The 22,372-nt window shown below is 40.4% G+C and overlaps 1 protein-coding gene across 11 annotated transcripts in view; it reads left to right on the plus strand.

Annotated features, from left to right (window-relative positions):
• Positions 1 to 22,115, plus strand: part of CTDSPL (CTD small phosphatase like) — an 80,815-nt gene extending 58,700 nt beyond the window's left edge. For 7 of the 11 annotated variants that reach the window (XM_032096634.1, XM_032096796.1, XM_032096879.1 and 4 more), the window contains 5 exons: positions 1,613 to 1,714; positions 6,676 to 6,732; positions 13,891 to 13,983; positions 15,598 to 15,783; positions 17,618 to 22,115. In XM_032096634.1, coding sequence (XP_031952525.1) covers positions 1,613 to 1,714; positions 6,676 to 6,732; positions 13,891 to 13,983; positions 15,598 to 15,783; positions 17,618 to 17,743 — 564 coding nt within the window. In that variant the 3' untranslated portion in view covers positions 17,744 to 22,115. Of the gene's footprint in view, positions 1 to 1,612; positions 1,715 to 6,675; positions 6,733 to 13,890; positions 13,984 to 14,120; positions 14,147 to 15,597; positions 15,784 to 17,617 lie in introns of those variants that run through there. The other 4 variants (XM_032097190.1, XM_032097052.1, XM_032097126.1 and 1 more) reach the window with 2 other exon arrangements.
• Positions 22,116 to 22,372: the final 257 nt, after the last annotated feature.

Consider the following 22,372-nt stretch of genomic DNA (forward strand, 5'->3'; position numbering starts at 1 on the left):
TGAAATTCTTTAGGTCTCGTCCTAGCTGCCAACGTGGAGAGGTGGAACTGAAGCAGTTGTGGGACTGTCCATAACCTAGACAGGTGCTGTATAAATTTCAGCCTGGTTAGGTGGCTGTGGCGGATGGAGCCTTTGCAGGCACTAGGCAGAAGCTGTTTTAATTTGAAGATCATTGTCAGATGTGTGCTGAGAGGAAATGCACTGAGCTAAGTGGTTTGTAGGCAGGGCAGCTTCCAGTTTGGCTGCTGAGGGAGCTGTTGTCGATGTTAATTGTAGGGAACTAAATCAATTTCACTGAACACTCCTAAAAATCCCCCGAGAACTCCTGCTTTAGCTAAAAACACTTAAATTAAGTCCAGAATCTGATTTCTTAGGTGCTTCATTTAAACAATGGCTAATTAGGCATCATTGGCTGGTATCTATCAAGGTGACACTTGAATTCAGCCAGTGGTTTGATAATCTGCCCTGGCTGCTGGAGGGTGTCCAGAGGTGCCTGCCTCGCCTATGTCACCCCCTGCCTGCACAGGGGTGGCCTCAGATCTCTGCAAGCACTTCTACAAAGGGCCACTGAAAAGAAGAAACCTTTGACAGATGATGAATCTTCACCAGAGCAACAGTGAACCGATAAAAAGATAGGAAAAGAATGGAGTTGGAGTTGGTATCCAAGTCTAAATTAATTTCATTTCCTCTCAGTCTCTGGCTTCTCCCTATTCATACTTTACTATAAAGCTAATCCTTTTCCTTCATCAGAAAAAACCCTGAGTGGCAGCAGTGTTTCAGCACCAAATGGAAGAGTTCTCTCCCATTTCTGTGATTTCAGAAAGTATCCAGTACCAAAATCTAAAGTAACTTATTTTTATTGCAAACTGGGACACTGAAGTGGGAAATGACATGAAGAATATGGGGCTGTCTGCATTCCTCTCAGGAGAATTGTCAGTTCATGGGATTGGTGCCATTTTTAGTAAGGGCAGTGCTGTAGAAGAGCCCTGTTCAGGTTCTTCACTGCAGTTTTAATACCTTGACTGGGAGCATAATTCACACAGAAGTGGATCACCACCCTCATAACTGGTAAAAATAAGAGTGAAGACATGTCCTGGAAGATTAAATCAGGAATGTTGTCTTCCATCAGGATGATTGCTCCATTTCAGCATTTTTCATGGCAAACAGAAATAATGATTTGTGCAAATGTCCATCAGCCTGATACAGTTGGAAATGGCATTGACTAGAAGTAGTCTAAAACCAGGCATTGGGAGAAGAGCCACTGGAAAAAGATGTTGTATCAAATATCCTGGTTTTCTGCTTTTTTTTAGCTGGTGGTGGTCTTTTACCATTTTAATTTCCATTGCTTTGGAGGTCATTCTAAACAAGCCTCTCATTTGGAAAATAATTTTAAAAATAATTTTAAAAAGAAAAGTCTTTGTATGGGTATTGCAGTTGCATGAGCCATTAATATCCATACATGTCCTTGGGATGAGCCCAGAAAAGCATTTGATTTCAAGTCACGTATGCCAGCTCCCAGTAATTACTGGAATAGTAATGTTGACAGAAGGGTGCCCCTTCCATAGAGGTTTTACTTTTTTTTGTTGTCTTCCTCTTTTCTTTTCATTTATAGCCACCAGCTAAATACCTCCTGCCAGAACTGACAGCATCAGACTATGGGAAGAAGTGTGTGGTCATTGATTTAGATGAAACTTTAGTGCACAGTTCATTTAAGGTAAGTAAATTCAAAAGGGATCTCTTGCAGCTTGAATCTGTCAGTGAATGCTGGAGGAACTGTTAAGCCTCTTAACACTTGAACTCCTCTCACAGCCTCTGCCTGGGAGTCCTCATTGCCTCTCCTAGATTATTCATCCTAATTTAGCTCTCCGGGGAGTAACTCCAGAGATTGCTGGTTTTACTTTGGTTTTTTGAGAAAATCACACTGACTGCAGCAAGGCCTGGAATAGTTACTGACTTCATGGCTTTAAATATTCCAGCAAGGACCTGTGTTTTGAACAGGTACAAAATTTGTTGCTTTGAAATTAGGGGTTTGTTTTTGCAGTTTAAATGATGCCAATAGGTAGAGTAGGAGAATGGAGAATCAGCACAGCTTTATGCTAGGTTACATGTGCCTTAAACCAGGAGATTTTGGGCACCAGTGGTGGCTCTTCTCTCTTGCTGGAAGATGTTGTTTTCCTCAGGTCAGCCTTCTGTCCTGATCACAGTCAGTGTTTTTAAGTGTTTAGTTTTCAGAGCAGGGAAGCAAATACCATTTAGTTGTTGCTGATGAGTCAGTCACCTTCAAGGGGCAACTTCTGTAACCCTTCAGAGTTCAGCATGGGGTGAAGGTACTGGTGGTTTTCCTGTTGTTTAAGTAGGGCTGAAATTAGGAGGCTTCAGAAATACAAAATCTAAATTGGCTCAGGGTACTGATAGCATTTCTGATTAGTACATCTAATAGTGATAAAGTGTCTGCGGTTTTATACATTGATTGGAGAATTTATAAGAATTAATAATGTTACCTTACTGCTACCAAACAAGATTAGCCACCCTTACAATCTTCTGGGTGCTTGCACTCCATTTTCCCTGCAAGCATCAACTCCACTTCTTATCCTTCACTTCTTAGTTGCCAGTATTTAAAATGCAAACTTGTAATTCATGTTGTGGTTAGAATTTGGCAGCAGCCTCTCTTTGTTGACTTAAAGAAAACCTTATATGGAGATCCTAGAACAAATATTCCTGTGCCTCAAACTGAAATGAAGAATTTTTTTCTCTGTCTTTATTGTGCCTGATGTTATAGAAAATTTATGATGGTGTGCAGGAACCTCTCAGCCTCAGTGCCAGATTTGTCTTCTGTACCCAGGCTGAGCTTGCCCTAGAGAACTTTTCAGGGAGATAAAAACCACAGCTGAATTGGGAAGTGAGAAGCCTTGCCTTCCTGTTTAAACAAGAGTCAAGAATAGGAAGGGAAAGCTGAATTTAAAAATCTAATTGTGTATAATAAAAACGAAGCATTACACTTAGTGTTACCTGAAAGGTAAAAACACAAGTTTGCTTTCTGAGTGTTGTGGGTAATTTTGTACTGTGATTTTTTCCTGGTTTTTGAAACAAAATGAGATTCGGTTTAGGTGGTTATTAATTTTTTTTTTGGACCATTTTAAAGAACTGCATGTTTAATGGTTGGCACAGTTGTAAATCTCTCTTGTAGGACTGAGGTTTGCAGAGTGTTTCTTAGCAGGCTCCTTTTAATCCTCCCATTCATTCAAATGATATTTAATGGGTATTTGAATGATGTTGAGTAGATATTTAAGAAAGACCAAAAGATTTTTCTGCTTGATGATGAGCACTGAATAATGTTTTGTGTGAGGGAAAGAAAACTGGTTCTTTTCTGTGTGAGGTCAGTAAAGTTGGGCAGATGTTGGAATTTCTGCAGTATTTGAGTCTTAGGGCTACGATGTTGTTATTTCAATATGAAACCCTGTGACTGGGGGTGTGTAAGAGAAAACCAAGTGCTGGAGGAAATGAATTTAGTTCTTTAGTGGCTGGCACTGTCCAGTGGTGCTCTTTGGGTTTTGTTTCATGACGGGAAATTCTTCAGGTGAATTAAGACCATGAATTGACATCAAATAAAATGATACATTCCAGCAGAGCAGGGGCTTGAACACATGTGTGCACCCTGCTCTGCCTGGGTAGTCAAGTTACTTCTTTAGTTTTTCAGTTTGTAGGGGTTTGGGGGTATTTTGGGGGTTCTTCTTCCATTAAAACATGTCTTCTCTAACCAGGCAGGTCCCCACTTAAAAGCTGGAAAAGCATACATAAATTTGAGAGTTTTAGTACAAAAGGCTTTATTTAAAACACTTGATATTTTAGAATTCGTAATTCTGTTATGAAATAGGCTTCGTATTTCAAATGCAGATTACATGGTTTTTTGACACAACCAGAGAGGCAGAATATTTAAAGTGCTCTTTATGAAAGCAGCAACATCTGAAGGAGGGTAATTCTCATCTTTTTATGCCCCTGCATATTTGTGAAGCTTTAAGGAGGTACTAGTCTTTCATTCTAGGTGCATATTAATGGAATAAAGTTTGGGGTTCTTTGGCAAGAGTAAAAAGGGAATAGATAGACAGGATAGTTATCATTCCCATCATAAAACAATCATAGAAGCAAAAAATAATTATTAAATCAAGGAGATGTAAACATGGTTTTGTATAAAAAGTATTAAACCACATGCAAGCCTGGAATGCAGTCCTGTTCAAAACTGGCAGTGAAACACTTCTAGAACATTTAAAATGTTGAAAGTTTTTGGTTTTTTTTTTTTTTTTTTTTTTTTATTAAATAGAAACGGTTCTAACTGAGCTGAGGATTTTCAGTGGAAATGCATTGCCTTCTTCCAGGCTCTGTCTCTGTGGTTCCCACTGGAGGCACAGACGTGCTTCACATGCACAGCCCCACAAACCTTTAGCCAGCAAATTGCTGCAGACTTTTCTCCTCTTTTCCCTCCCTGAGGAGACCAGAACCCCAGTCCGTGCTCCTTTTCTATCACCAGTGCCAACAAGAAAGCAACGTAATACGTGAAGTGTAAGTGGGGGAAGCAAATTTGTAGTTGGGAGTAGTTTGGTCAGTGTTACAAAGTCTGAGGGTGAGTTTTATTTGTTAGGAAAAACCAAAGTTGCTCACACAGAATGTGGTTTTCTCTGACATCTGATTGAAGTTGCTTCTGTTAGGATTAAATTCTGTAAAAGCTGTAGTTTTATCAGTGGATTTCAAAGCCTCAGCAGCTTGCAGTGACCTATTCTTTAGCTGCTGCTGCTGCAGAGTATTTCTCTTGCTGAAGGGAGTCATGCATATATAAATGCTTCAAGTGTGTGCAAGCCTCTTCAAAGTCTGCAGGGAGCTGGAGAACTGGTGGCTGAGGCTTCTTGACAATTCATTTGGGTTTCTTTTTAAGGTGAAGCATCAGAACTTTCGTGTACCTGTTCCTGTGGCTGTTAGAGCTGCAGAGTGTCTTTATCTGAGGAGCTTCATGCAGGGAACAGATGGGAGCCTCCCCTCTGTCTTTCTCCAAAGCAAGACAGGGAAATTGCTCAGTGTCACATAGGAAAAACCTAGATTATCTGTGTATATTTGAGGAATCCTTCAGATCACACCAGCGCAGGGGTCATCAAGAGGATGGAATTCTCCATCACCAGCTGCTCTGGAGGTCTGGTTGCCAGTCCTGGTTGGTCAGGATGAGAGGATTCCATGTAGCCTCTCCTGTGCCCTCAGATCCAGCACTTGCAGGTGTCAGATCAAACCATCTTCCTTATTTTCTTCGCTCCTGAGAGAGGGTGTTTCCCGCCACAGAAATTCTTGTGGTCATTTTGCTCTGCTGGCAGGAAGGTTGTTTGACAGAGGAATTAGAATCTGGTTTCTCCAGGTAGTGGGATCAAAGTGATGCTAGCAGGTTAATACTGCAGGATCCTCTTTGCCCACCGTTTTTTCACAGAGCACCTGTTTAGATTCACCAGTCTGTGATCTGCTTCTTGGTCTCTTTACCTCAGCTGCTCCTCTGCTTTCTTGGCACTTCTTTGCCCCCCTTGAATGGGTTTAAAGTCTGTTTCCAGTCCCACAGACACTTCAGGGGCATCTTCTTGGTGGTTCCTGAGATCAGCCTGTTGACTGATCCAGAAAACCAGGTGGGAAAGTCTGTATGAATCTCACAGAGCTGAGTGAAGATGTTTTCCAGCCTTAGCTTGGTAATACCAGTTACAGACTGGGCTCTTATCCATGAAAGATAGTGGCTGTTAATTAGTCGTGTTAAAACTGCATTTGGCAGCTCTGCCTCGGCAATTCCAGGCTGCAGATGATGGAATGAGCTCCAAGCTCCAGCCAGGCATGTTTACATGGCTTTTTTTTTTAGAGTGGACAGAGTGCATGAGCTGTACCTAAGTTTGGTGTCCACTTGAACCAGTAAACATTGGCAGCAGCCTGTTCCCAACTACCACTGCTGTGTAGCCAAGATTAGATTAGGTACTCCTGAACTGTCTACAGTTCACATTCCTGCTTTCCAAAGCAATTCTAATTGACCAACAGTTTTTCACAGTAAGTCTTGAGAATTGAGTTGTGTTTGACAGGTTGGAGAAATGGATTCAAGGGCTTGGGCAGAGTGTGCCTGCTCTTCCCTTTGGAATTCAAATGAAATTTTGCATGATTAGGTTGATTGGTATTGGCATCTTTAGAATCCTTTAGCTGTACAACCTAAGTCTTGTTGCAGTGCTGATTCAAGCACAACCAGTAGGTATTACTTTTACCACTGTCTTTATTTTTAATTAATCACTAATGGATGATCCTGAGCAGAATATGTGGAGTACACAGCTGATTTCCTTGGTGGTCATGTATCCACAAAGAATGGATGGGAAAGAATTTATCCAAAGAGGTGTTTTCCTGATGAACACACTCAGTGGTAGTGGGGGTTATTCAAGCAGTATCATGTTGTATGAAGCTTAAAAATAGGAGAGAAGAGGGAAATGCAGTGTCTGGAATTACAAGTGTGAGCTTCTGACTTGTGTAAGAGCACACACAGAGTGGATCTGTGTAGTCAGTAATGATTATTAACTTGTTCCTCCGAAGTAGGTGCTCTTCCCTTTTATGGCCCTGAAATTTTCCCTCTAATGATCTTATTTTTAATGCTGATTATTTCCTTGTCATTCTTTCTAGCCAATTAGCAATGCTGATTTCATCGTTCCTGTTGAAATTGATGGAACCATACATCAGGTAAGTGCTGGTTTTTCCTTCAGCATTGTGTCCTGGGTGTCCCAGAACGTTCCCTTCCTCCATTTGCTGCTTTATATCCAATAATTTCTCCTTTTGCAAAGCATGGAGGCTGTGTATTGTGGACTGCAGGCAGGCATCCCTGTGTGATCAGGTGGAATATCTCTTTCAGGACTTCAATACTTGACTCTTTGTCAATTTTAAAATGTTTTCAAACAGGAAATGACGTAAGGATGGGGTTTCAAACATTGCTGGGCCCAGAAAAAAGCTGCTTGAACACTGCATTTCTCATTCTTTCCAAGACAAACAGGACATGAGTTGGCTCCAGTGTATGTTGGTAGCTCACATGCCAAAGCTCATTTATGTTTTATAAAAGTATAAAGGAAAAATAGACAGTTCTTCAATTCTTGTGCTAGTCTGTGTTTAATTTCTGTCCCTTTTATTCCTGTAAGTAATTCAAGTTCCTCTTGAATTGATAGGCGTTTTTCTATACTTGAGCATATTTGAAAGGTCGGGACAAAATCATGAGGGGATGAATTTTTATGTCTTTAAGAACTTCACTTAAGGCTCTAAGAAATGGTTTTGAGTAAAGGCAAAATGCCTATAATTTGAAAATCAGTCCCTTCCATGTATCTTAGCTTGGTGTCTTTAATCAGTAGACATTTCTGAAGGGTTGAATAAATAAATTACAGTGCTGTAACTTCCCCTCTTCAGGCAGGCATTGAAGTTCTTGCTGGAGATGAGTTAAACAGGTTAATGTGAAGCTGAGCCTTTCTGATACATGAACCTTGCAAATTGTGTGAAACATCTTCTGTTGGGTGTTGGATGTTACAGTTACTGAGGAGCAAATCTCCCCTAGATGTGATTTAACAGAGATTTTAAATACTTTACATTTTGAAACGTTATTTATGGATTATTTTTATGGATTATTTTTACTTGGACAAGGAGGTTTGTATTTTAATCTTGTGCTAATTGGTGGATCATGAAGTTAGTTCATAATTTTGTCTGATTTCCTATGATAGAAGCTATCCATGTATTTGTCACTCTTAAAATGATTCCTGAATATCAGTCAGCGGACTGAAATGTGCTTTAAAGTAATAGTTGTTTTGACAGTTTTTACCATGTGCCTGTTTTATGTAGAAAAATTCAATATCTAGGGTACTTCCACCTGTAATGTTCACCAGAGCTGATGCTTAAAACATTTAAGTGATGTTTTGGGAGATTTGTGATTTTCAGTACTGATTTGATGTGGGCTTCAGTTGTGTTTGGTGCTGTAGAACAGACAAATTCTCTCTCCTAAAACTTTGCAGAATGCTTCTGAAAGTGAGTTTTTGAATGGCTGAAGAGTTGTGATCACTTAGCTTGTCAAGATGACATATTTACATTTTGAAACAAATCCCAGTAAAAGGCTATTTGGGCTTTACAGTCAAACATTTCAAAAGCCTGTTGCTTTTCCATTCCTTGGTGCAAACTCAGATTCTTCACCAAAAATGATGCAGGTTGGCACCTGGAGATGATTCCTTGTGGGGGAAAAGAGAAAACAGCAACAAAAAAACCCCTCCAAACAAGCAAAAACCTCATGACTGAGTCCAAAGGGAGCAGATTTGTGCATCTCCTTCTCCCCTGACAGAGGTGGGCAAGTGAAATTGGTCTCTCTGCTTTGCTGGAGACTCCTTGCATAATTTTCAAGGAAATTGCTTCACTCTTTGTATTTCAAGCTCTTAACCTCTAGAATAGGTAAATACCTCAGTCACATTTGGAAGGTAAAAATGAAGGTAGTTGTAAGGAATCTGGGATTCTTGAAATAAAGGTAATTTGGGTGGCACACAGAACAGGCAAAGCCTGTGTGTGTAATGTCTCTGTAATATTGCTGACATTCAGGAATCTTTTTTTTTCATTTATTTTACACAGTGATAAAGGGCAAAAATGGATATTCTGGCTGAGTCTGATGTGCATTAACACAGGCTGGAGAGCTTTGACAACCTGTTCCTACTTCAAACCTGTAATTCTGTAGTCACTTAGAGCATAATGAACTGATATGAGCAATTTCTGTCATTTATCAGGATTTGTCATCTGTATAATGCGTGTCCATTTTCTTAAGCAGTTTATATACTCCAAGATTAATCACTGACATTGAGAAATATTTCCACCTGTGCAGAATATCCCAGGAGATGGGAAATGTTGTGGAACCATTCTGTCCATAGTGCATATCCCTGCTTCACCAGTGAGCCTGGTACCTTGTCTGGCAGGAGATTGACAGATTTTTATTGTCCTTGAACTCTGCCTTAGGCAGAACCCCAGTGGAAACAAACTGAGCAACACCATTTCAGAGGTGCCCATTCATAGGGAAACTTGAAATTGTATGAGATTGTTCAGATCTCACATCTCAGAAGGTACAAGTTGTGGCAAATTGAATTGCTGTACTCCAGAAGTACAGTTTTGAGATTGACTTATCTAACATGTTTTTGTCATGGTAAATGTGATGTTGGGTTTTTTTGCTGTTCAACAGAGGTCTTAAAAAAATAATGTATTTCGTTTGGGGAATTTGTTTTCCCTTATATAATTTATAATCCAAAGGTCAGAGAGACTCTTGGGTATTTTTTTATAGGGAGGACAATTCATCATCTTAAAGGGTGCTTGGGTAAATGAGCTTACCTAGATTAAAAACCAGCTTTTCTTAACATCCCTTTTCCCTCTCCCATCTTTCTTTCTCCAGCCTAAATTACCTTATCTTTCGAAAGGATTTGTCATTTTATTTTAAGAAGGAAATAAATCAAGTGTGGAGGAACCTCCCTTCCTTTCTGCTGTGGGTCTTGGGATGCTTGCAGAGGCTGTGCCCATCCCAGGGCAGCTGAAGTTCCAGGGAAGAATCCCATGCTTTGTGCTGGGTGTGATGGCCCAGATACAAAAGGAGGGTTCTGGTGCACGCTGACCCTTCTGGCCACTTCTCTCATTCCCCTCTGGTTCTCTGGGTGAAAGGAGATCAGAGCTGGTCTCCTGCTCCACCAAAGAAAGTACAAGGGAGAAGCTCTGGGAAATCCAGTGGAATGTGGTGGAACTGAGAGGAAGCTCAGTGAGGGTGAAAGTGGTGGCTGGAGGGAGATGTTCAACGTGTTGGGTACCTTGATTTAACTTCTGCAGGAACACATCCTCTCCCTTGAACCCTGCTTCCCACTGACCATGTGCAGAGTGAGCACAGCCCCCAGACCAGAAGCTGTGCATCAAATACAGCTTTAATCCCCAACAAGTGAAGGTTTTTAGGGAATGCTTGTCCTTAATCTTTCATCCAAATTAAATTCCAGGGGCTTTGTGCCTTGCTCTTGATGTCCAAGAGTAAAGAGGGCAGCCAGCAAGAGTTTGATTTGGTGTTATTTTGAATTTAATTTTTAAATATAATTTGTTTATTGAGAAAAACTAGCTTTTAAGTGTTTGGGGTGAGGGGGGAGTTAATTCAATTAATTGCTTATTTTTAATTGTTGAAAGCTGAAGGAACATTTGGCATGTATGCTTTGAACATAATATGCAATTTTTTTTTTAATGGGGGTAAAAATGCTGTTCAAATAATAAACTTCCTTCCCATAAAGCTCAGAATCCATGGATTTTCTTGCAGAAGGCTGTGGCCTGGTTCAAGTAATCCAGGATAGGCTGTGTCCATTCTAACTGGCCTATTCTTGGTTACTTGCACTGGGACACGACCACAACTGTGTGAACCAGGACCATGAGGCTCCAGGACACGTGGGATTTTCTGCTCACTGCTCAGAAGAGGCACCCACCCCACAAAAGAGGAGATTACAGGAGTTGGACTTGTCATGGCAGATTTTTTTTGGTCATTACTTGCAGATTTCCTCATTGTCAAGCTGATTTTGAAAGGCCATTCTTTGTGTCCTGTTAAATTGATGGAAAATGAGCTGGGTTTGTCTTTGGGTTTCACAAATACTGAGTTTCTGTAGGCTGAGGCTGCTTTGAGATATAGAAAATTCATGTGCAAGTACGAAATGCTCGAAAACAATTAAAGATAATTGCTTGTGTTCTGCCATTAGCAGCTGTAAGAATCCTGTGGAAACATGCCTAGTGCCTGATTTGTGCTTAAAATGTTGAGAAGGGTTCACTTTAAATAATAATAATAAAAAAAGACTATATTCCTCCAAATTCTTGCTGTGATAAGGAAAAAATTAGTGAGTGTACAATAATAAAAAAAAATTGATTTTTTTTTTTTTTTTAATGCCCTGAAGACAGTGTATAAATCTCAGAAAAATGCCAGGAGCCAGTTAGTCTAGAGATTTCAACTGAAGACATCAGGCAGTGGAGGAAAAAGCCAAGCCACAAATAACCATGCAGCATTGAGATTCAAGTCCAGCCACTAACAAAGTAAAGGGGAAAAAATTCCAAATGAGAAGGAAGAGGAGAAAAGAGCTGTACTGTCAGCTGAAGAAAGCTTTTATACGAAGTAAACCAAAGAGATTTTGTAGCCCAGGATGCCAGTACATTTTGGAGTTGCTTCCAGGGTCTGAGTAGGACTTCCCAAAGAAAACTTCAAGGAGAATAACTATCCAGAGTATTAAGATATGTTGTTCTGCCAAAAAAAAAAAAAAAAAAAATCAGTGTTGTTAAAAAAAAAGGCAAAGGAATTGGGGCTTTTTACAGAGGGAAACAATTAAGGGAAAAATTTGGTGAGACTTCATCTTAAGAAATGACATTTATTATTAATTAGGCATTTAACATGAGAAGCAAATCTGTTGGCCAGATCCCAGCAGGGAAGGATTTAAGGCAAAGCAGCAAGAGAAACTCAAGTAGAGGAGGCTGTGACTGCTCTGTGGTGGCTCAGGAGCCCTAAAACTGCAGAAGGGAGACCATCCAGCTAAAAGTGCTGTGTATTCATAGCTAATCCTCAATTAGGTGCAGAATTAGGAGACCTAAAAGCAGCCAAAAGAGCCATTTATTGCAAAGACTGGCAAATGCAGCCCAAGCTGTGGCTCTGAGCTCTGGGGCTGCAGCTCTGGGGTTAATTTACTGTGTGCTCCTGATGGAGGAGGTGGGTTATGTTGCAAGCAGCAAAGTTCAGATCCTTGGCAGGGAGTTTGTAATTACATTCCAAGTGGAAATACTTCACTGACACGGGCAGAGATAGGGATGGAGAGCAAAGAGGAGACTTCTGCTGCTGTGGCTGGAAGCACTGGGCTTTAAAAGGGAAATTAATATTAAATTCCAGCACTTACTCTCCAAGAATGTTGTTAAGACTCTGGGGTGCCCCTTTTGTGCCCTCAAAAATCAGTGTAGGAATAAAACCTAAGGGTGAAGAATCAAGAACTTAATTGTTAACTTGGATCCTGCTGTCTTTCACATCTGGGAAGTTGGATACTCTCTGGATACCCAACTGGAGAGGGACTGCAGCTGTCTCTCTGTCTTTAAAAAAATTCAAAGATAGAATTTGGAGAGGAAACACTACAGCCCAACATTGTGTAGAAAGAATTAAATGAAAAATTAATTGCATTGTTACAGGAGAGGAAATTACTTGGTTTGTGCCTGGTGAAATACAGGAAACATTGCTGTAATTATCTGGAAAGAGAGTGGTGTTGAAGTACATCTGTTAACTGTCTTTAATCCATAAAATGTCACAATTCTTTGATGGGTTAGGTGCTGCTGTGGTTGTTTAAAAAAAAGAAATCTGGGTTATAAATTGTTATCTGTATCAAAGTTTGAATGTAATGCTTATGAGGCCAGAAATCGTCTAGATAAATTTCACAGAAATAACTTAAAAGAGATAAAGACTTCATGGTATGATCTGTATGCTGCATAAAGGGGAAAATTAACATTTCTGCTTTAGTCATTAAGGTACAGCTCCATCATATGTGTTTTAAAAAAATTTTTGCTTTCCAATTTAGGTTTTCAATTTCAATTACACAGCTTCTTTTTTTCTTCTTTTGCTGAAGGCTTTAATTGTTACACTTGAGTTCAAGCTGCTGTTTCCATATTTCTCTCCTTCAGGCTTTTTCTCTGGGTACCTTGATTTTTTTTTTTTTTTTTTTTTTTTTTTACTTCTTATTAATATGAATCTAATAAAATACATACAATTAATCTAGTTCAACATATCAAAGAATGAAATTCCTGAAATAGCATCAGTCTTGAAGTTTCTCCTGAATTCAGCTCTGTGCCAGAGTTCTCCACTTGAAATTTCCAGTATTAGGGATTATTTGCCAAACAAAAGAAGATAAAATGCTGCCAATGTTTTCTCTCAAACTTTTAATCTAACTGCAAACAAGACAGATAAATACTTTTCAAGCAGACTCCCCTCTTCAGCTTCCCAGTCTATTGTGAGCTGCTTCCAAGCTTTCTGAGCAGTAGTTTCCTTGTTTTGGTATCTTCTGTGAACACAAAATCGTCGTGTGTGCTCTGAAAAGAGGAGCAGGGAGGTTTTAATATCTGCTAATCAGGTTGTTGACAGTAGGCTGCCAAGCCAGGGCAGAAAGGCAGCAGAGCAGTGCTGAAGGCAGGATGCTGAAGAGGAGAGAGATCCTGGGAATTTGCCATCTTTTGGCAAAGTCCTCTTCAGAAGATGCTGTGGACTTTGTCAGCAAGTTGCAGAACCAGCATTTTTAGGCATTCTGCATGGTGCTGTGAAGATTTTTGGTGAGAAAAGCTCTCTGCAGAGCTGGGGGGCTTGATCACTCTCCATAGAGAGTTACGGTGCTTAGCACCTGGGGTTTCAGAAATGAAAGAATCAGCCACAGAACAAAAACAGGTTCCTATTGTGCGATTCCTGCCGTCACAGAGGCTTCATCAGATTTATTCCTTCTGTGGAGCTCTTGAGCACTGAAGGCACCAGCACCAGAATGGGTTTGGTGGGAAGAGCCACATCCTCACTTCCTGAGAAGCCTTCCTGTCTGCCTTTGCCTTTAGTGAGATTTTTCAAGGAGCACCACTCCAGATGATGCTCGGTGTTTGCAGTTGCATAATCAGCAGGGTCTTGGCAGCCCATGCATGCCAATCTCTCATTATTGGGTCTCTACTTTTATCTTGTGTACTTTCTTTTTTCCCCAGCATTTCATTTGAACTGCTTCCCTGTTAACTTTGCTTCAAGTGCTGGAATTGCTGGAGTGGTTTGGGTTTTTTTTTTTACCTTTTCTTGAGCACCATCTGACCTAAATGCCATTATCATTCCAGGTTTATGTATTGAAACGACCACACGTAGACGAATTTCTTCAGAGGATGGGAGAGCTCTTTGAATGTGTACTCTTCACAGCCAGTCTAGCCAAGGTTTGTTCCTCCCTTCATCTCTTTAACCCTTTTCGTGCTGGTCAGTGGACTTCTGGTTGGGTTTTCTATGGATAATTATTTCCACAGTTGGTACTATCTTAATTTTTCCCCTTCTTTTCTGCTTCTTTGTCTGACAGTGTGTACTTTGTCTGCTAGTGTGTGGGTAAGTGTTTCCATGGTAACACCATCACATATGGGCTTGTCTCATAATGTAGCCTCCATGCATTGCTCATGATGCCAATATGAAAGGCTCACAAGTTACCATGGTTATAGTGAGAAATTAGAACAAATAGCGTGCGAGTGAAGCAGCACATTAAAGCTGGGCATGAAATAAAACACCAAATCAAACCCCGTCTACGCCATCAACCAGTGACTCAGAAACTCACTGGAAATTGGGAGCCACGGTTCTTGCTCTGTCAAGGTGCAATTGCAATCTGGAGTTAGAAAATGAGGCCTTTTTTGCAAAGCTTGAAACCTCACCAGGAATATTTTGTGCCCTCTGGTCCTGCAGTAGCAGTAGTGGCTCGTAGGTAGTTTTGGTGGTAGATGTTACAGTAGTAGACTGACCTGGAATTCTTCACTTCCTTCAGTGTATTGTATTTGTGGTGTCTTGTTTGTGAGATGATGTTGGTTATTTATTTCTAAATAGTGCTCTAGCAGGGCAAGCTTTTGCTCCAGCCTAGTGTAGAGATGGTGGAAGGGGATAGGACCCTGATCTTCTATAAAGCCTTTTTCCCTGCTTTCTCTTTACCACATAACTGCTCGGTCATGTTGAAAAAATCCTGAATACTGCCCAATTTCATACTGAAGTTAGGTGCCTTATTTCATAACCAAAAGATGATTGTCTTCAACATCAGTTTTTTTTCTTGGTTTAAAATACAGGAAAATGGTAACTCCTGTTGTGCAGCAATAAGGTATAACTACCATCTTCAAGTATGTGGTTATTCATGTTCGAGTTTATTTGGATACTTTTTCTCGGTCAGTTTATATAAATTGTTGGATTCTAAGCTAGGCCTCACTAAAAGTATCATCTTATGTATAAAATGGGAATTTCCTTGGTATTGTTCATGGGTATTTTTCCTAACAACATCTTTTATGACCCAATTATGCAATTTGGTAATCTTAAGAGTCTTGCTGACCCAGTTGCTCCGAGGGCATCATTTGGCAGAGCCACATCAGGCTCAGATGTGTTCACTGCAGTTTATCTTCAGAGGCACATGGAAACAAATCAGCTGGGGAAATGCTTCATATTGATTTTGTATTAGCATTGGCTGGTTTTATGGTAATGGTAGGTGAGATCTCTGGATCCATCAACCTCTAGAAAACTCTCAGGGTAACTCTTAAGTTGGCCCTGACAATAAAACCTGATCAATAAATCACAGAAAACATTTAGCGTGCGAGTTAGCCTTCTCTAGAAAGATAATTGTCCTATTGCTTTATCTCTTTATTAATCACTTCAGGTTTGCAGGCAAGTGAGTTAATTAACAAGGAGCAGGGAAGAAAATGGAGAAAAAGGGCATTTTATCTGAAATTATTTCGTGTCCTTTCTTTGGCTCTGTGAATTAGCCTTATGTGCACGTTGCTAACTTGCTGCTTCTGACTTCTATTTTTAAGTATGCAGACCCAGTAGCCGACTTACTGGATCGCTGGGGTGTGTTCAGGGCAAGGCTCTTTAGAGAATCCTGTGTTTTCCACCGAGGAAATTACGTGAAGGATCTGAGTCGACTGGGCCGTGAGCTGAGTAAAGTTATTATAGTAGATAATTCTCCTGCATCTTACATCTTCCATCCTGAAAATGCAGTAAGTATTCGAAGTAACTCGAGTGTAACTTCATCTCTCTGGCCCTTGCCCAGATTCTGTGATTCAGAAAATAGACTTTGCAGAGCACTGGCTGGTGTCAGATTCTGTGTTTTCTTAGGCTGCAGGTAGGTTCTGGGGCTCACTGCCAAATGGTGAAGGGTGTGGGTAAACTGATCTTGACAGCGTGTCACAGCCATGACTGCTCGTGTGCTCTGAGCTTTAGCTGTTGGCTTGAGGTCCAGCACTTTGGAGAAATACCAAGTGGTGTGGAACCTGAAAAACCAACCTAGCTCTAAGAATCAAAGCTGCCCTGCAGCAGGGATTTTGTTCTTTGGAGTGGTGGTTACAGAAAGAATGGTTTGGCTTCAATTTCTTTAGGTACTCCCATCTTTTTTCATTGTGTGAATAATATTTTATTAGGCAAGATAATTAATGCTTTACTGGTTGCTACTGAGATCTGCATTTGTGGGTAAGGAAAAGGAAAAAAAAAATGCAGACCCTGTTGTGTTGTTGTGCTCCTCCCTCAGTTATTTTTGTCTTAACTCCATAATTAGAACTGTTAGTCAATTAGTTCATCAAGGTTTAGGAATAAGGGTAAAGGGCAGGCTGCAGTTCTGTAGGGGAGAATAATGAGGGCAGTGTGCATTTTCAGTGTGTTTGTATCGGCTCCAGAAGCTCTGATGGAGAGGTCTGGGGTGCTCCATCCATGGCTGCAGCCAGTACAGCTGCTCACATCTGCTTTAGCTGCCAGGGCAGAAGCTGGAACTCCTCAGATCTACTGACTTTTAGACAACCAGGCTGTGCACTGTTTTCTTCGATGTTTTTAGGCTGTCTTCCTTGTGGACTGTTAAAAATCAGTGTAGGAAATCTTTTATTAAGAGCACTGCTTTGCATGGTCTCCAGAATCACTTTTTTTTTGTAACATGAGCTATTTATCTTCCAGCAGTCAGCTTTCACATTCAGATCCTAATATTGTGATGCCCGAAGTGATGTGGTGAAAACATTTTTCTGGTTGGTGCCACACGTGGTTTAAAGCTGCCGTTTGTAATAACCAGGACCTGTAGCTCTAATTTATGTTCATGGTTAAAATTAAAAACCTGATCCAAGATCATCACTTGGTATCTTGGAAATCAGTGCCAAGGAAATAATGAGCTGTAGAAGTTTGGGAGATGAAATTAAGGGCCTTGTCAGAGTGGTTTAATCATGTATAGAAAAATGCTGCTGGCTGAGTGATACTCGAGTCTCTGCAGAAACCAAAGCTTGTAACAAGATCCAAGATAGTCTTGGAAAGACCTCAGTGTACTCCCATAATGAAGATAACACAGAACACCTTCCCCAAATCCAGCCCACATATTTAAGAAGGGTTATTACATGTGTTTTTTTCTGAACCCACTCTCTAGATGTAACATTTTAACCTGAGCACTGTTCTGCCCTTGCTGGTAAACATTTCCTCCAAACCCCATGCCAGAAGGGGTTGTTGCTTCCTGCCTGTGCCTGGTGACTCACTCTGATAATTCTTAGAGGGAAAAAAAAAAAAGATTTGCATGTAAATAAAGTGTCAGTGCAGCTTCATAAGCTGTGTCTTCCTTCCAGTCTGTTCTGGATACCAGGGAGGCAGAGCAGTGTGGGGTCATGTGGGTCACCTCAACATGCAGCTGGAGGTCAGCTGTCCTGGTTGGGCTTGGGGTTGAACCTGCTGCTCCACCTGAATGGTAATGAGTAGCTAATTGCCTTGATGATGATGATGGTGATTACAGAACACCTACACAGACAAAAGTCATGTGTCTTTTACATCATGAAACCCTCTCAGTGTTTGTTGGTTGCTTTGTTTCAGGTGCCTGTGCAGTCCTGGTTTGATGACATGACAGACACAGAGCTGCTAGATCTTATTCCTTTCTTTGAAGGACTAAGCAAAGAGGAAGAAGTTTACAGTATGCTTCATAAACTCTGCAACAGGTAGCCCTTAACTCTGACTGACTCCTGCTCCTAGATTGCAGTTGCTAGAGGCTGTCTCCATCTCTTTCAGCTCTTTCAAATGTAAGCTTTGGGGAGGTCACCCCTGTCAGAAGTGCTACTCTTGATCTTCCTGTTACATTGGACACGAAGGACAATCATGAGTGATGCTATTAAGCCTTCAGAAGCCTGACTCCTAAGGTCATGTGTTCAGACTACTTTTTTAAAGGAAAAAAAAAAAAAAAAAGCTATTTTCAATGGGACTCTTTTAATTAATTTCATAAATGGACATCTTTTACTGGATCAGCTTTTCTTAAAACATGCCAAAAAAAGAAGCTTGTATTTCAGCAGTTGGATTTCTCTCCCTTTCTTCCCCTCCCACTATGCAGACAATTTTACCCCCCTGCTTAGAGCAGTTGACCTGACTCTGAAATTTTTCTTACAGAATGAAGTGCCTTTTTGAATGTTATTTTAAGATAAAAATTCATTTTTGTATAAGACGTATTTCCAGACATCTTTTAGTCTTGTATTGTCTAAATGCTTTAAAAGGAAAAAGGAAAAAAATTTTATAGAGCACTGTAATATATAACAAAGGAAAAAGTTGAAACCAAGATGCTGGGTTCCTGTCTCCACAATGACATTAAGTTGTATCACACTTTGTCATGCTCAGAAGGTTCAGGCGTTTGTGGGAGGGGTGAATTGGGGTCATTAACGTGGTTGTTTCACTGATGAGGATTTTGGGCACAGTTTTAAAACATATCTGCAGTTGTTTGAGTATTTAGGGAGTGATGGAGTTGAGCAAATGAGGTGGCTGAGAGACCTAAAGCACCTTTAATTCCAGACAGATGAAGTTCTGCTGTCTCTGCTTGCGCACAACTGCCACGCCTCTTCTTTTTTGGAAAACCATTATCTTGGGAGAACGGCGAGGAGATCTATTTATTAGTTTAAGATTCTTTTCTCAAAACAACCCCATCTGGGTAAGCTGGATCTGTATTGAGCTGTTTGGAGTACTTTTTTCTTTTAATTGCTGCTACTGTATACTCACCAAATGGAGTTGACCATCGGCTGTTATACTGTTTTTGCCACTGTGCCTGTGCTATGAGACATTTTCTGTAAGCTGCAAACTTGGGCAATAAATAAAATGCAGGCTTCATAACCCACCCCCATGGATTAATCCATTGGTATCTGATATACCAGAGAACCCAGTTAAAGGTGACCTGTAAAGGAGATTTTTTTTTTTTTTTTTCAATTAAGGTGAAGCCTTCTCTTTTCTTTGATATATGAAAATGCAGAAAGTATTTTGCCCACACCTTTGATTTGTATTTTTTTTTCCCCAAGGTGTAAGGTGCAGATTAGGAGCTGTATCAAGTCTTGCTGGAAGGGCAGAAGTTACTAGCCTAGACTAAAATCAGTCCTCTGGCTTTGGAGTTGACTTAGAGTCATCTCTGAATCTGAGAGCCTGCTTAACATCTGCAGTGGCATTCACCCTTTTGGATGAATAATTTTTAAATATTTCATGCCTTTGAAGAACAAGGCACACCTTTTTTCAACCCCCCGTTTCCAGTGTCACCTTCCAGTTACTGTCCACAGCAGAAATCTGCCAAACATAAAAGGTGCAGCTGCGTTTGGCTGTCATCAGAGAAGACTAAATGGACTATTTGGTGCTTCTAATTAGCCTTGTGCTAAATTCTGAATTGTAATCCCCCTTTGCCTTTTCTCTTTTTCTCAAAAAGTCCTGATGACTTGGGAAAAAAACCAAATTCCTTTGCGATGGACTTGGCTTGTGACCCTTGTCTCAAAAACATTGGTGAAGCAGCTTAACAAATCCACCAGAGAAGGGCAGGCCAGTCTACACAGGCAGCGAGTGGGTTGTCGTGGGTGCAGTATCAGACTGAGCCCCCTGCAGTGCAGCTGTGCTCCAGCTGTGCTCCAGCTGTGGCTGGGCCCAGGGGTGCTGGAGGCAGTCCCGTCACACCCGTGAGTCTGTACGGCATCACCCTTTTGTTTCTTAACCAGCTGGCATCACCTTAGTACTGTATAAATCTGTGCCACAGCAAAAAGACAAACTGTCGAGTTCAGAATTTAAAAAACTTCAAAAAAAAAAAAAAGCCTACTTTGTTTGAAAATATAAAGAGGAAAAAAACAAAAAAAAAAAAAGGACGTATGGATTCTGGTTAGTCCATTAATGTTTACTTTCAGTTTAAGATGGTTTAATTTTGTATTTGACTCCAGAGTAATGAAACTGTAAGCTGCCAAAAAAAAAAAAATAAGAGTTGTTCTGTGAGCAGTATTTACAACTGTGCCTGTGGCTCCTGGGCCCCAGGTGCAGTTTGCAGGGAAGTATTCAGGTTGTAGTTAGTCGTGCAGGTATGAGAGGAATGGCTGAAGAAATTCAAAGACTTTTTCTCGTTAGCATTAGACCAAACAATCAGACAATGAATAATCCACGAGACAGGGCCGTGTGACAGTTGTGACCTGTTGGACGTGAGACAAACCATGTCACCCGTTTGCATCTCTGGAAGCAGCGATTTCATGAACCAGTTGCCTTAAGTCTGTGAATGAATGTTGATTCTATTATTAAAGTGTCTTGTATTGTTTTCAAATCCACATAGAATGGGCAACTGAACTTCTGCACCAGCCTCTGGAGGAACGGTTCTCATGATGTTCTGTACAACCACGCTTGTACTGTATTATTTTGGCTCTTAAAATCCCCAAATTAAAAAAAAAAAAAAACATTACTGTAACTTAGTACAGCATTAAAATGACACTTGGGGACAATACAAAGACAAAAAACTTACCACAGCTTTGATCTCTGCTAGTTTTAAGAGTTTTTTTCTGTAAGTTCTGATCAATTCTATTTTTTTTAACCCACCCAACTCATACGGAAATAAAACTCAGAGTGCTCTGCAATCAGGTTTGGACTCCCCCTGGGTATTCAGATTTGGCCAAAGGGATCAAACTGTCACAGTTGTTTATTTTGACACTACCATCATACTTGAAATTTCAAGTGTTGAGTTTGCGTGGATATACATACGCTGTGTATTTAGAGTTTCTAGATTCTAACAAAGCAATAGAGTTCTGTCCATAAAGTCAGAGAACGAGTGGAATGTTTGTAAAATTTGCAATACGGGTATTTGATTGTATTTTAAATACAAGATTTAAAAAAAAATTCAAATAGGAAAAAAAAAAAAAAACAAACCTTGTTTCCTAAATCTCTTGCATACTTTGAAGTGCAGTTAGTGCATGCAGGTCACCAGGGCTGTTACAAACCCTGGGTTTCAGTTCTATTTCTGGCTATTACAGAAATACTAAAAAGTCTTTTCCCAGTTGGTCATTCTAAAGAGAAGCTGCCTGGCCTGGAGTTCTGTTGTCCTTTTTATGTTGGGTTAAAAAACGGTTTTTTGCCTGTATAGGTATTTTTAAATTAAGCTGTAAGGCAGAATGCCTTAGACCCTTGAAATCCAACTGAAGTGTTAACAGTGAAATTGCCATTTGTAACCTTAGGGCTGTGCGCTGAATCCTTGTTCACCACCAGGAAGCGTGGCAGGCTTGGGATGGGGAGATGGTAGCAAATGTACAATATTGCTGTGTTCATTTAGGTAGCTTTGGAAGAATAATTTGTCTCTTTGTTTCGCCCTTTTGATCTTTATTAAAACAGCAGAAGTTTTACGTGGAAGAAACTCAACACCTGGAGACGTTTTGGTTGTCAAGTGTACACAATCACTTTTCTTACAGCATGATTTTGATTAGACTGGTTGGGGACAATAAAGTATCTAAATGACACTGGTGTGTGCTGATGTTGCAGCTTTTGAAATTTCAGTGTAAAAAAAAAAAAAAAAAACCAAGAAAAAGAATCTGTAGCTCTGTGACTTCCGAAGGCGTAACCCTCTGTTGGACAGATTGTTTTCAACCTAATAAACCACAGTTCCGCGCAGCCCTATTTGTAAAACAAAGACAAGTTTGTGCCTCTGATTCCAAGGTGCTGTGATGTTTTTTGCCTTTTTGGGGCGAGGAGGGGCAGGTGAGACTGGCGTGGGGCAATCGCTTCAAAATCTCTGGGCTAACTATGCAAAACCAGCTGTCAGTTTTCTGTTTCACATGATGTTGTAAAATCCCAGCTGACTCTCTCTTACTTCTTGTTAAAGATCTATTGGGAACTCCTTAACAGAGGAGTAAGCAATGGAAATGTTTCTTTCTTTCTTTTTTTCCTTTTTTTTTTTTCCTTATGATGGAGCTGTTTACACTTTGATGCAATGAACAATCCAGCAATACTTGAGAAACACTACAGATACCATGAGTGTTTGCAGGAGAGAGAAGTGTTGTCAATCAGGTATTGAATGGTTTCTTTACTGTCACAAATAAAAAATTTTAACAATATAGTTACTTGTGCATGTAATACTTCTCTGGGAAAAAGCATTTCTGCACTTCTCCTTCAGTAATAGGCACTGCCCTAATTCAGCAGGGACTTCATTCCTGCTAATGCACATCCACGTTAGAGGATAAAATCACTCATCTCTGTCCCACCCTCCTCCCCCTCTCCTCGTTCTCAGTCATGTGTAGGACTCCTCCGTGGCTGCCCTGGCACCTGCTTGTGCAAACAGAGCTGATGAACTACTGATGAACTCTGCTAAATAAA

The sequence above is a fragment of the Corvus moneduloides genome, chromosome 1 (genome assembly GCF_009650955.1).
Source record: "Corvus moneduloides isolate bCorMon1 chromosome 1, bCorMon1.pri, whole genome shotgun sequence".
Lineage (NCBI taxonomy): Eukaryota > Metazoa > Chordata > Aves > Passeriformes > Corvidae > Corvus > Corvus moneduloides.